This window comes from Strix uralensis, chromosome 4, assembly GCF_047716275.1.
Source record: "Strix uralensis isolate ZFMK-TIS-50842 chromosome 4, bStrUra1, whole genome shotgun sequence".
NCBI lineage: Eukaryota > Metazoa > Chordata > Aves > Strigiformes > Strigidae > Strix > Strix uralensis.
Window position 1 is genome coordinate 102317087 of NC_133975.1, and position 15777 is coordinate 102332863.

Here is a 15777-nt window from a genome sequence, read left to right on the forward strand (position 1 = left end):
TTTCTAGATAAATTCTCATATCTAAAGAACCTGCAATATGAACTCTAAACTAGAAGACAATCGTATTTATTATTCCTTAAACTGACAAGAACATAAGTACAATAAGAAAAAAAAATTAGAAAATGCATATGAACTGATTGTATAACCCCACAGTACTAGGACTGACAGTTCAGCTTTCTTTACCCTGACCAGTATCGACATGTGCAATAAAAAGTGAATGCAGTAGATCAGTATAGCTTTTGACATCAGATATCAGTGCCTCAGGGGATGTTTACCCATAGCGCACAGAGTTTTCAGCAGCAAAGCCGTAGCAGTAACACTATGTTCTATTGCCTCTTTCAGACACGCCGTTCAAAAATAACAGCCATAATATACCTTGAATTTACAGAACTTTAGAATGCATTTTCTGTTTAGATGTTTGTAATGTAGGCTAGAACTAAAACAACCAGTTCAGCATAAGCATCTAAACATATATTGCATTTCTTTCATCCTTTCCACTGCTCAAGTGTTCAATATCATCCACTGTAGTGCTCCTTGACAATCTCTCCTGTTTTCAGAGGGTTTTTTCCTCCCTTCAAAACAAATTTTCAAGGCATATCCGAAACATTACGTATCAGAAAAAAACCCCTCATATGACCCTGTATTTAGGTAGACTTTTTTTTTTTTAATTGAAAAGGAAAGATAACCCATCTTTAGCTAATTTGTGATGCAATATTGCCAAAATCTATAATAATTTGAAACTGTCTGAATATATTTCAATAAAAACCTGCCTGCATTAGTTTGAATACTTCCCCGAACATTACAGACTATTTATATAGTTCTTTCTCTTTGCTAGTGTTGTAGAACTGGGAATACTTATCATTGTGGAAATGAATTACTGCATTTAGTTAAGGTTCATCTGTGGGAGGACACGGATGCTGTGTTTATGGAGGAAACGTATTTAATTTCTTATATAACTTGAGACATCTGACTGAAGGTTTTCATTTGCAATAGTGTAATCATCAGCCAGCACATGACATGTTACAAGTTTCATTTGCTGTCCTTTGCATTTAGATAGCAATAAAATCTTCTGAGCATAGTATTGTCTAGTGAAAAATACTGAACTATACAGCAGACGAGTCTAAATCCAGAAATTTCTGCAATGTTAAAGTTCATGAGTAATTTTGGGGAAAAAATTCCCCATTCTTTAATATTAGAATAGGTACTGCATGGCTGATTTTTTATTTATGCTTGCTGTAGCATTTAGGAGTTGATATTACAGCATGTCAATATAGAAAATATGACTTAGCAATCAGTCTTCGCAGAAAACTCCTGCAGCAGGACAGGAGGAAGAATGAAAATAGACACAAGTTGATGAAAGCTGGGATTCCAGCTTCAGGAAATCACACAGAGGAATGTGATATGACAATGCAGCCGAAAAGGTGCAAACAACTGACTCACCCCTTTTCTTGGGCTTCAACTGTTAAACTCCTTGAGATATCACCAACTGATTGACTGAGTGTTCTCCACTCCTCCTCCTCTAGCAAACCTCAGTTGCTATCAAGGTTTCATAATGAGATCTCTTTACATAGCTAGATGGGTAACAATTTTTTTTGTTTGTTTTTTCTTTAAAAGCTGATTTCAGTATTTTATTAAGAAACAACGGTCTAAGAAGCAGCTTGCATCAATTAACTACATCACTTTAAAACCTCATACATTCAACTGTACTAACAGAAAGGCATTTATGTGTGTGTAATCTACAAAGACAAGCTGCATGAAGAGGTATGAGGAATTAAATGATATTTCTTGCTGAACTCGTATCATTGTAATTGGGGAGGGAAAAAAAAGGCCTCAATTCCAGAACTACATGAACTAGATACTTAAGCAGTGGTTCTCCATGAAGACCCATGTAATTTCTGGATTATCAAAATAGTACCAGAAGAAAACACTTTTTTGGAGAAAAAGAGGGAAGAAGATTTCTAAATAAAGTTTATTAGTCTATAAGAGGAGTTGTGACATCTTACATTTTCTTTCCCAGTACCTTAGTAAAGTAATAAGCAATAGAACTGTTGCCTTCAGAACTCAAATTTGGATAAACTTTTAATGTATTCATTGCTTGAAAGAACAAAATCACAAAATTCCTAAAATTTCTTTGCGGTTTTGTTTGTATCACGTAAGAACCTTACAATCTTACACGCCAGAAAAAGCAGCGTATTTGAAAATAAACACCCATTTACATTTACAGAATAGTGTTCAAAGATGCATTATGCATTTCTTGAGGATCTAAAGTTCAGAAAGTAAGAGAAAACGAAATTTTGTGATTGCACATACTATTGCAATAAATACTGATACTGGATATAAAAAATTAAGATGCATATATTTTAATTAAAAACATTTTGTTGTAGATTGATAGATCTGTTATTAAACACTTATTTAATCTGATACTAAAATATTAAAATAGGTTGGGACAAGAAAATGAAATAATTTAAATATTGTTTCCTGACTGCTTTAGTCCATTCTATCTGAATGGTGTTTCTAATATTTATAAACTGTTACCTGCTGTAAAATCCTTGGCATCTGTTTAGGTCATGCACAAGAAATGTCATTTTTATGTGAAGTTCTAATAGCTTGTAGAAGATTTTATACAGTGATATTCTGAAACTCCTGAAGGATCACTGGCATACATGGTAGGCATATAGTTAAAAGAATCTACAAAGTGGTACAAATAACTTCAAAAAAACCCACAGGCATTCTTGTCAAAGAAGGGTGTTTATTTGTTGCAAAAAGACTGGAACATTAATGCACTAGTAGCCAGAAAAGCCAGAGGTATACTTTGGTCATCTGTGGTGATATGATGACTTGATAAAGATTAACTGAAATCATCCTTACAAAAACAATTTTTGGAATAAAAATGTGGAAAAACTGTTGTTAAAGGGTATGAATTCTCTTTCTCAGTTTTGTTTCTTAAAACATAACAGGAGTGAAAAATGTAACTAATAACATACATAAATCAGCTTTCTTACTCATGTGAGCATACCCACCAAAGCAGAATAGTTCAAGAGCAGAACACTGACTCACACAAGAACTCAGGCAATGGGGGAGAATAGAGAAGGTGAAGAACAATATAAAAGGAAAACTAATATTTACATGTGTTACCACACAGACCTACTTAAAGCATCTGCGGCGCATGCTTGTAACCTCTTTTCAGTCCCATTTCACCATATTGTGCTATGATGATTTCCACAAGATTAACAGAGAATACCATTTGTTTAAATATGACGGAACAGTAAGCTTCACCTTCTTAACTAAAGCAGCAAAAGGAAGAGGAGGGAAAATGTGGTCCCATTACTGAATGGGACAGACAACCTGGTGACAAAGGCTAGGGAAAAGGCCAAGGTAGTCAGTGCCTTCTTGGCCTCTGTCTTTACTGGCAAGACCAGCCTTCAGGAATCCCATATCCCTGAGACCAAAGGAAAAGTCTGGAGCAAAGATGACTTACCCTCAGCAGAGGACAATCAGATTAAGGAACATTTAAGCAAACTGGACATACATAAATCCACTGGGCCTGACAGGTCACACCTGTAAGTGCTGATGAATGTCATTGCACAGCCACTCGAGTACTCTGCACTGTCCAGCTCTGTACTGTGTTCAGCTTTGGTCTCCCTAGTCCAGAAGAGAAATGGACTTAATCTAAATAATAATCTAATCTAAATCATAATCTAAAAGTAAATAGTTTTCTGTCTTTTGCACGGGGTCAAAGTACATTTCTGGTATGCACCATCAAACATACTGGATGAATATTGTGCGAACTTACTGAGTTGAAAGCAGTATCATTACTTAGGGCATAATTTTTCAAGTACTCTGTACTGTTCTAAATCTACTGCCTCTGAAGCTAGTTTAAAAATAAATGATTTTAAAAAGAATACTTTGTCAGCTTTGCTAATATAAAATACTGTGAATACAGATTTATTTCCTTAAGAACTAGAGAACAATTTTTCATTGCTAAGAAAGGAAAGGCCCAAGGTAGAGTTTCAAATCTTTTCACAGAGAAGAGAAAAATGATTACTTCAATTGTTCAATAAAAACATGGAAACAAAATCATAGTCTTTGGGCCATATGGAATTAAGAAACCAGTATACCTTACCAGAAGAGTTAAGATTCTTCAAGTCTGGCTTGTAAGTAAAAAAAGCCACTTTATTTTTGTGAGGACATGAGTGATGGTTGTAGTGAAGATTACATAAATTAGACACTCTCAAAATAACACATGAAACAACTTTTAGCACTGGACTGGTGGTTGGTCAAAGAGATAGTAATACTTCTCCCTTATATTTTACAGAAGTAGCTTTAGCTATACGGGGGCGGGGGGGGGGGGGGGTGGGGGGTGGCGAGAAGATGGGACGGGGCAGGAAACAGGACACAAAACTCAGAAACTAAACAAAGAAGCATGAAGAAACTAATTCTATTAGTAACTACTGCTAATAGATAAATGATAAATAATAATAATAATAATGATAAAACTGAAGCAAGAACTATTCTCAGGGATTAGAATTATTAATCACTTTCAGTGAAAAAAAGTTAATGAAATCAAGCATTAAATACTCAGAAACACTATGACCATGCAGGTATGATCACACCCTATTTCCTGTAAAACTACAAAATGGTTATACTTAAAACTAAAAACTAAACTAAAAATAAAACTAAAACTAAACTAAAACTAAACTAAAAAAACTAAAAAATTGTTATAGTTAGTTCTCAATATATCATAATCTTACATATGTGTTTTGCATTGTAAATTTATTCAAGATGAAAATTATTTTCTTAATCTGTGAACTTCCTCCATTATAATGACCCCTCTATAAGATTTGGATACTCTAAATTCTCTATTTTTCTTTTTTTTTTTTTCTTTTTTTCTTTTTTTTAATCCATCGTGACAGACGGCTATAGTTCCACACCTTTAGATACAATTGATCCAGTCAGGGCATTGCAGAAGGGAAATAGCCCATCACAAAAACAACATGAATCAGTAACAAGGTAATAAACAAGATAAATTTCTTTCATGAATTCATCATACATAAAATCATATAAAATGATACAGCTGATCAATACTGTCAACAACTGTATAACACAATTATTAGGAAGTGCGTAACAGCGCACTTCGGGGATTTACCTTTAGCTAAAATTTGGTTACTAGAACACAGTACATCAGTACTTTGTGATATTAAACATTCAAAGCCTTCAGCCAGCAATGTATACTCTAAACTGGAGGGTGAGAGGAAAAAAATGTATGGATCCTGGGCAACTGTAGGTACCACCCACACTTTCACACAATGCTGATTTAATAGTCTTCCTCTAAATATCGCAGAATTGCTTACGCGTGATCATTTTTGTGGAGAGACACTTCACCTAAAAAGTAAAACCATAAATCCTCTAATGCTCTAATGCTCTAATGCTCTTAAACTACAGTCCTCCTTTATCACTTACAAGTAGTACATAAAGTGCTGCTCTTGATTTAAACAGCTACTTGCCTAATTTTGGCAAAATGGAAGATATGGTCTCCATTTCAAAAGCATATAAACACATCAAATAAAGCACTAAATTCCTTACTGATTTTTTCCCACTGCACCTGATTTACTGATCTGGAGTGATTATCTTCTGGGGGAAATGTGAAAAACTGATTACTGGTATTTTTTCTAAAGGGAAAAATTTGTTTCCTGATATGGAAAAGATGAACAATGACTTACAGGGATGAGTTGCATTATTCCTTACTGTACTTCTTCCTATTCTAATCAAAGAGTATGGAATAGGGTCCTATAAAAGAAACCTATATTTAAAAGCTCAGTTGGCTTAAATTATGTGATCTAATTCTTAGCTCCACTTTTCAGCATGCATTTGGAGTTTGGCTTTCTCTTCACTAAACCTACACTCTTCTGTAGATTCAATTTCTGCTTTTATGAAACATGTGTCTTTCTATTTTTAAGTGCCTTTCCAGATGCTTTAACTGCATCTTCCAACTGCAAAAATAAAGCCCTTCAGACATCTTCTAAATTTTATTTATCAAATACCACCTTTACATCTTTACAGTTCCATCATTCTCTGTATTGCATACCCCTGTAAACTTTGCACTAGTCACATACCTCATCCCTTCTTACAGCTACGCTTTTGACACCTAAGGGCATCCCCAGACTTCCTCTACATTCCAGTAACATAATTTGTGCTTATTTCCTACTTCAATTAGAATAACCCACTCTTTATGGCCAGTCTGCTGGCCAAACATGTTCCTTAAATCCATTTGTCATTTCATTGCCTCCAAAATTTGGCCTTTCACCTCATGAGTCACTCATACTACGTATCTTCTTACATCCCTTCACCTGCTAGTCACCATCAAACTATAACTTTCATTCTCTGGCTTTGCACAGATTTGTATTATCAACTTGTCTCCTCTGACTTTTGTATTTCCTAAGCCCTAAAGTTTTTTTCTTTTGTACCACCTTTTCACTTTCCATACCATCATTTATACCTGTCACACAATCAATAGCCCTGTACAAGAAGCATCCAGCACTCCTCCTGGACAGCTATTCATAAATAATATACATTTCTATAATTTTCTTTGCTTCCCCACCTAGAATTTAGATTTTTCCTTTTCCTTTCCTTTCCTATTTTTAAAAATAAATCGTGTCAGGGGTCAGAGCAGTCCTGTCAGGCATTGTTACGTAGGGCTTTGAAAAAGAAGTTACTCTATTTCCAGTGGACATTTTCATGGCACTTCACATAAGGTAAAAAGCTAAAAATCCTTACTTTCAAAGGAGCCAGGTCACTGTTAGTAAGAACGGCCTTGACAATTTCTCCACAGGTAATTATGAACTGACTGCATCAACTAATAGAAAATGTGCACTCTAGCCAATTAAATATTAAACTGTTGATACTTCATGCCAGACGTGAAGAACAATTCTAATTTTCAAGCTACTCTGTTAATGAAGTGTTAAAATATCTATTCTATTTTGTTTTGTATTGTATTTTGTCACTTGTTACATTTTGTTCTTACGGTGCTTCTTTGAAAAGGGTTGTGGTGCCACACAGGATTATTTTTTTCCTCTAAAAATGTAGAATATACGTATTTCAAATTGCTTTTTAAAAATTAACCCGTTGCTTAACTAGTAATATGGACAAAATAAAGTTGTTAAAAAGTACACAATGCAATAGGAAAAAAAAATGAATAGGCATAATATGCCTATATACGTCTAAGAAAGATTTTGATCCAGTGTAGGTGAAAGTCCATATGAACAAATTTTCTTTTTTCTTGAATCTTAACTGGGACAAAAATACTGTGGATATTTTCAATTGCAAAAGTACGACAGCAATTTTCATTGGTTCTTAGTTACCTGACAAGACAACTTCAACTAGGTCTCCTTCTTGGATATCTGCAGCTGATTTCACCAACTGGAGAATGTTTTCAGAGGTAGGGTCATGACGGAAGAGCAGAATTTTGTCATACATTCCGTAGAAACCACATTCAGGAAACTGCAAATACAAACCCATGAAAATTTAACTACACTGTAAAATACAAATAATATATAATTAAATTTTGAGGGCAGACTAGACCATTCCTCAGACTAGTACCAAACAGGATATATATTTTTTCATATGTGACAATACTTATCACTATATTCTGAAAATGCTTTTCCCCCAAGCAAGTAAGCTCATTTGCCTTTCTCTTCCTCTGCGAGCAATGGGGTATCCACTAGGAAATGAGACAGAAATAAGTGCATCCCTTAGCCACTGCTGATAACTTTTTCAAAGACAAGTTCCTGAGCAAGGTGATCTAATTAGACCCTCCTGGAGCAGGTGTTTGGACTAGATGACCTATGGAGCTTCCTTCCAGTCTATATTATTCCACGATTCTATGATCTCTCCACATACTACTGCCAAAAAGATGCCTTGAGGCCAGAAGAAATATTTTTCAGCTCTACTTAAGATGCAATGCCTAAATGATAGCTCATTAGGAAATACCTATTTCTTGAGACTAAAGTTACTAGACATATACTACTTTAAGCTACTAGACACATAAAACAATGTTTCCAAATTTAATCATTTATTTTGATGCAAAGAAGCTGGTGCTTTGAAAAGAGATTAAAACCTGTTTAAACTAAAAATGATTTTAAAAAACTCAAAAGTTACAATCTAAACTTGAGATTATTATTGAAGCAGCATTTTTTTTCAATTTTTTTTTCCTGCAGCACAAAAATGTGAGTTTTTTTTCATGCTCCCATCTTAAAGAAGTAAGTTTGTTTTGAAAGCGCAGCCAAGAAATCCTTTTGCAATACAAAAGATTCAATTTAATTTTATATTACTGAACTACTCCATGTGTTATTTGGCAGTTTTATCAACATGCAGTGAAAGAAACACAACTCAAGATAAGCACAGCTCAGGATAAATTGGCAGGTTTTGAGGTTATAATTACTGTGAAAACAATATAGAATAGAAGGAACCCAACAAAAAGTACTTTAAAACAACGGATTCATTAGTGATTACTGGAAGCTTCAGAACCTATCCAAGTATCCCAAGAAAGTTATGCTTTTTTTAAAGCTTTAAAGCATGCACTGAAAAGAGAGAGACAAAACAGTCAGATTCCTGGTTTGAATGAAATCTAAATCTCTGAAGTTTTGTCTGTCTTATTCCAGATTATACCGTAAATACCAACCCACTGCTAATTCTTGGTTGGCAGATTACCTGCCTGAAAAAAAGATGCTGTATATAGTTATTCATAGAGCTTTTATACTGAACGGAAAAAATTTCCAACTCCGAAACATAAAACATTCTCACAGAATATCTGAAAAATTCTGCTACAGTGCATGTGTTTAAAGATGCAGAATTTTTGTTCATGTGCACCGTGCACGATGTTAAAAATCCTAGACAGATCCCTTATCTATGTGATATGAGATTCTATTTCAAGGCCATTTCCTTGAGCACTAATGCTAATCATGAACCCAAAGAGTTGGCAATCTATTGCCAAACTTGGAGAAATTTAGCACCAACATCAACACCTGTACTTCTAAACAGGCATTACAATTCCAAACATAAGAGATACATATTTGTAAAACTTTCCTAGTAATCAGTTAACCGTTCATATTCACAACGTCAGTTGACTGGATAGTCACAGTAACAGCAAGGTATACTTTACCATGTTCATAGAGCTGAAAATGGCTTACTATGACATGTTCAATTCACATTTCCAAAATATTTCTCATTGATGATTACCATCTCTATGTGGACCAAAAATTTGCTCTCTAAAAGTTTGATCAGTTGCGTTATGCATGGTTTTATTCTTGTTAAGGGGAGCAAAAAAGGTATTTTCTATTTTCATATTCCTCTGCAAAATAATGAACACTGAATAATCTAGTTCTGTAAAAGATATGCATTACCATATTCAAAATTTACAGAAGCAACACCAGGTGGAATAAAATTAGTCAAGATGGATACTGAATTTTTATTTAAAATAGAGTTTTCATATAGGTCACACTTTTAATGGAGCTGTTAGCCAGCCAAAAGTCACATTTTGTCATGAAGTAACCAGTGAAGCAATTAAATGCTGCTGTATTTGGATGATTCCACCGTGCAGGCACCTTCTCACTGTCCTTAGAAAAGTGCCTTTTCCTGGGAAGCCAGGAACCATTCTTGACTGTACACGGGCATTATTACTGGTGCTTACATATCAAAACCATTCATTTTTTATTCAACTACCAAAAGACATGTAATACTAAGGATCTACATTAAGTTACTTTGAAGTTTACCAAGAAGGCAAAACAGCAGAGTTTTAGAAAGAAAATTTAGACAAAACCAATTTTCATTATGCATGAATGTGAATCTGCGCCTTTGTGTCTTCCTGATACTCTACAGATATATGTTAATGCTCAAGTAATATCCTCTATCATCTTAACTAGACTTAAACTTTCAGTATAATTGAAATCAACTCCTAAATATAGTAAAAACAGTAATTTTCACCTAAGGGAGTAATTTCTGAGAAACAGTGCAAAAATCCTAAAATCAGTTCTCTTATATGGAATATTCTTAATCTCGCAGAAAGACAACATAACCTAGATGACATTTTCTCCCACCGTCCCAAATGTGAAGATGACGTATTTCAACAATAACATATTTAAGATGTAGTAAATATTAAGGATTAAAACTGTAAGAATAAGCCAAATAATGCTGAAGGGCCTTAATTCTCAAGGTATCACTGTTTCCAAATTTCATTAAAATAATGAATTATTCAACCTAGTGCCAAAAGCATTTTTCTAGTTCAAGAACAAACTAAATTCATGTCTTAGATGTGAAATAGTTACTCTAGTTTTTTAAGAAATTCGCTTTACACTAAGCATAAGTGTGAGTGAATCAAAGCTTTTGAGAGATGTAGTGGGAACTGCAATTACCCTCTTCATCCATACAGGTGCTAGCATAGCCTAGGTAATAGAAAAGCAGATGATGCAGGCACTAAGAGACACCCAAGTGTCTTACAGAGCCATTCAGCATCTGACCTAGAAGCACTGAGCTGAACCCAAAAGGCTGCTGGAGCCACCTGATGCCTGTGTCATGGCACTCCATGGCTGGACAAGCTCTTCCTCCCTCACTTCAGCACTTGAGCTGGCAGCAGGCAGACTCACTCTTCTCCTAAACATTTTAAATGTAGAACATGCATGAGAAAGTAATTCTGGTGAGATTATAACTTTAACAGATTCCTACCTTGCTACAGTATTCAAGCCTGATGGCATGTCGTAAGAACGAGAATTTTCTTTTACAGAGGCAGTGAAAAAATTAAAAATATCTTTCAAAATGGGCACTGCTGATCCTTTTCAAACACTGAAAGAATCTTCTCATCTCATTGGATATCAGAGATACTACAGACATTTCCCTCTAACTCATTATGGACTTGTTTATTCTCTCTTTATATTCCCATTCCATTTGCTCCTTTCAAATTAGCTTTATTTTTTCTACTTATAAAAGTATTTGCTACATTACATGTATTCTGTATGTATATATAAATATGTGTATTTTGAGGTATCATTTATTACATTCTGTATAGAAAAATAAATTCAATCACATTTTTTGATAAATTATACACAAGAATTATCTTCTGGGTTCAAGTTAGTTTCTCCGGATAAACTACTCTCATGCCAAGAAAGCCATTTTGATGGTACGATTCTCCAAATAAAACATTGTGTAAGGACCAACTGTTGCAACAGTGACAAAAATATTCCCTCAGCTAAGCTTATTCCTGCCAACAATAATGTTGATATGCACAAACAAAAGTAAACAAAAAGCAGCCACATTGCTTGGTACTACAACACTATAAATAGCATTTATTTTTGCAAAATACAGGACAAAATAGGAAATTCATACATGTTAAGCTACCTAAAAGCTAACTAAAACTAACTTAACTAAAAACGATGGTATTGGATCTAAATTCCCAGTGCTAATAAAAGCTCTTGTTTTGGTACAACAGCTGCTTAAAGTGGAATTGGTCATTGTAATTGCAATAATGAGGAAATTCAGTATTTCTGTAAGAATCAGGAGAGTGGAAAATTGTTTACTTGGGGTTCATAAATAGGATCTATTTCTGGATGCAAAACAGCCATCAATAGTCATTAAGACACCACAACTGTGTCCATATACACGTTGTTTGCCTACTCCAAGTGTGAAATAAAATTAATCTTAAACTGCTTTGAGTGTGGTTTAATTTAAGGTGCATTAGTTTACAACCAGAACAGGATAAATGACCCTTTACAGCATAACTTGTTAAACTGCCACAGTTTAGCTGAGTATTTCAAATCTGCCGCCCTCTTTTTTTCTTTTTTTTTTTATAAAGGTCAACTCACTAACATGACTTATATCACTTACAAACAATTCTGGGTTCCAGGTTTGCAATTTAGCAAAATTTCTGTATTAATGTAAGTCTATCCCCAGTCTTGATGTTGTTATTTATTAGATACTTTCCAGTGTAAAGAGAAGAAATATTGCACAGCGTGCTTCTAAAAGACTTAAAACTACAAAATGCATTCGGTCTAAGGATGAAAGGTTCAGCACACCTGAAGGCAAGTTGAAAATTTGGTTCGCCGTAGACACTAAAGTTCTGGAAAATCTTAAGATTATTTCTTAATAAAACCACTTAGGAAAAAATCAAAATACAAGTAAGAAGGAATGCAATTACTATTGAAGAGAATATCCAATGTGCAGTGTGAATCCCTTTTAAGAGCCTTATTTCTATTTTCCAAACCTGTACTTTCAACTTTGTTACTTAAAGTCAATTTATGAGAGATGTGTAAGACCATAAGAAAGATACAGCATATTAGATACATCCTCCATAAAAGGAAGGTTCTTTAGCCTAGACACATGCAGTCGTTGTCTCAGATCCAGGCATACATGACTACAGTCTTCAAACACTGGTGCTGACAGGAAGGGTATAATCTGTTTCTCCTCTGCATGGAACATTAAGGATTAGAAAATCTAAAACACAGGAAGGGATACAATACAGGGAATTTGACTGGAGACAAGGAAAGATTTGTAAGGGTAAGAATTAAAAAAAAAATTCTTATTGTTTGCCTAAGAAAGGGAATCTCTATTACTGGAGTGGTTTTTAACAGAACAAATTAAACAAATGTCAGAAATCTGACAGCTGATCTTTCTACGTTGGGATAGAAGGATAAAGTAGGTAATCTCATATGACCTAACAGTCATTATACTGAAAAAATTACTATCTAGTACAAATGGGGGCAGTTTTTATCAAAAGTATGGCTAAATGTGTATGAGAATTTTTATATTATTGATTTACTTATTTATTAAGTACAAGTCTCTCTGTCCACAAGCAATGTTAAATCTTGCTTGTGCCTATCCACAGTGTATTAGGCCAAAACAATGCTAACCTTAGCATGACTGTTCTCAATATAACTGTCATTATCACAGAGGAAACTCTGTATTATACATCCACAGGTTTTGTTCATTAATTTACTAAATCAAAGGTAACTGATGCAAGAAAATTTTTTAAAAAACAAAATAGAAACTATCCTAAGAAGATGTACAAGTATTAGCTTTGCTATAAGAGCAGTTAATGTTGTACAGCCTTGCTATGTAGATGCTATTCATTATTATGTTTGTATCAGTGCAACAGACTTATAGTGAAAGCACTGTATTGTTCTCTCATTCTACGTTACTGGTAAGCAGTCTGTAACGTACCAGAGGGATATTACACTATGCTGTCAGAACACTGTTGCAAAGGTAATCTCACATTTAACCAACTACTACTCTCAAACTATTATCTAATCTATAACATGCTCTTCAGTAAAAAAGGAAATACACTACTGTTTTTCATCATACTGACAATGACATTTTAAAAAAAATAATCACTCCCATGAAGAAACAAAATTCTGGTAGTGAATAAACTGACTGTTTACCAAGCTTAAAATTTCAAGGAAGATCTGGATTCTGTGTCCTGTAAAGCTGCACTGAATTGACTTACAATGTGACTACTACTGATCAGTGTGACTGTTTATGAAGCACACACATCTAAGTTTGCAGGATAAAAGGTTTCAGTTATTAGTGTAAAATAGCATTCAGGTAGACAAATAATCATGTCACAGTAGAGTTAAACTGATTTCAGACAGCTTGAAGAGGAAAACTTGTAATTTAGAGATCATTTAAAAACCACTTTCACGGATGGCAGAGAGGGACTGTTTGAAGTTTCAGCAAGGTGATGTTTCTGGATCAAACTGCAAGTTTTTTTTTTTTTTACTCTTCCACTTTAAAATGGAAAATGAAATATTCTATTACCAAGATAGTGTTCATTACTGTTGCTTGTAGTGACTACAAGTGTATTACAATTCTGAATACAATCCATTTCTTGTTGGGTAATAGTGATTTAAATATTAGTTTATTAGCTTTTAAGCTATTAACATTTACTCAATGTAGATACAGTGATCTTTCACAGACTGTGAATACTACTTTAGAATTACTTTAATCAATTACATCTCCACAAGAAATAAGATGTATATACACATACCTCTCAAGAGGTGGACTACCCTAAGATTTACTTCTAAAAATTTCAACAACAAAGACCTAAATGTCAGGTTTTCAGCATTTCCACTCTTGGCTTTTCAACGATGTTGGTCTTCTATTATGCCCATAGTTTCTCCATACAGGTACTGTAATGTCACCCTAATTAAAGTGTATTATTTGGGAAAAGCATAACAGACTTTTATTCCAAACATTAAGCCTTAAAAAACTGCTGTCTAAACATTCATATAAAACATGTTTCATATGATACTGTAGCAGCTTTTATGGTAAAAACAGGAAACACTACTAGCATCTGAAGTTGCCCATAAGCAGACTGAAGTTGTGTGCTTTTTTCATTTCCTGAAAATGTCATCTAACTGTTATCTGCCCATAAGACTTAAAAAAATTTAAAAAAAAAATTAAAAATTATCACTTTTTTAGATGAAAAAAACCTGCTGATCACGATCTCAAGTAATAATTTGGTATTGCCCAGCTTGCTGGTACTATGGCAGCAGATTATCCATAAAACACAGGGCAAAAGGAGGCTCGTCACTAACCTTTCCTCAGCAGATACCAAAGTGGAAGCAAGCAATCACTGAACTGTTTCTGCCCTTGGCAACTGTAAACAATCCCAAGAAAATCCACCAAAATATTTCACCAATAACTGGATAGAAGCCAAATGATTATGCAAATTCTGGGGTTTCACTTTAAAAGACTTCAAGTGATACTACAAAAAAATTGCAGACTCGTATTAAATTTCAACAACTAGAACCTCTAAATATTCAGTAATTCATTTAATCCATTATCCATTGTATTTGTCACTAATTTCACTGGCATATGTCCATCCACATGCAGACACAAGCTGAACTATGTATGTCCATAACCATGCTTATTAACGACTGCTCTCAATACAAGGATCAAAGACAAACTGCTGAAAAAAATTGGTGATATTTAAAACTCTATCCAATTACTGTGACAATTGTATGGTTTTATTATTAAAGAAACAGAACTTTAAAAGACCTGACATACCTAAACATTAACATATTTCCAATATGAATCAGGAAGCTTTCAACAATTATTAATAATTAATCGTATACATAGTTATATGAATGTAGAACACATTCAGTCTCCCTCTTTGCTGTAGTAAAGCACAATTTCTAATAGAAATTAACTAAAAGGAAAGGTGAGACTGTCTAAGGTGAGACAACTCTCTCACTAGTTGGGTTTAATAATTATGTATTTGGAAGATTAGCGCAGTAGATACCTCAAATGAAAAACTGATGAGAAATAAATTTCTTCCACATAAAGAACTTTATCTGGAAGAGCTGGAAAACACATGCTCTAAACATTGATGTTGGTTTCAATGTAATTCCTAACGTAATCCAATAGTCAAAAAAGTGTGTTGCTGTGATCACTTTGCAAAAATACTTCTTTCAACATACCAAAATTGTCATGTTTTTGTAACAGAACAGGTAGATAGATTCTCAGTGCTAAAGGTGCAAAAGAAAAAAAAAGTCCTGTTCTTGTGTCTGTCTTTTTGTATGTTACTACAGTTTTGCACATTTCCTGTAAGGGATAGTTTCTGTTGCTTTATTCTAGGAAGTAATGAGAGTTGTCTTTTTAATCTCAGTCCTCGCTGATCTTTTTCTTAACATTAAATTGAACTATGTCTCTTTTAGTGATAACTATTTTGTCCTTCTAAAAAGTAGCTATTTGTTCCTTCAAAATTTGTTAGGTTCTTGCAAGCCTTCCTCTTAG

The 15777-nt window shown here is 34.1% G+C and overlaps 1 protein-coding gene across 4 annotated transcripts in view; it reads right to left on the reverse strand.

The window, feature by feature from the left end:
- Positions 1 to 15777, reverse strand: part of PRKD1 (protein kinase D1) — a 150905-nt gene that overhangs the window by 71409 nt on the left and 63719 nt on the right. For all 4 annotated transcript variants that reach the window (XM_074868212.1, XM_074868214.1, XM_074868211.1 and 1 more), the window contains exon 2: positions 7359 to 7497. In XM_074868212.1, the coding sequence (XP_074724313.1) occupies positions 7359 to 7497 (139 nt within the window). The remainder of the gene's footprint in view (positions 1 to 7358; positions 7498 to 15777) is intronic.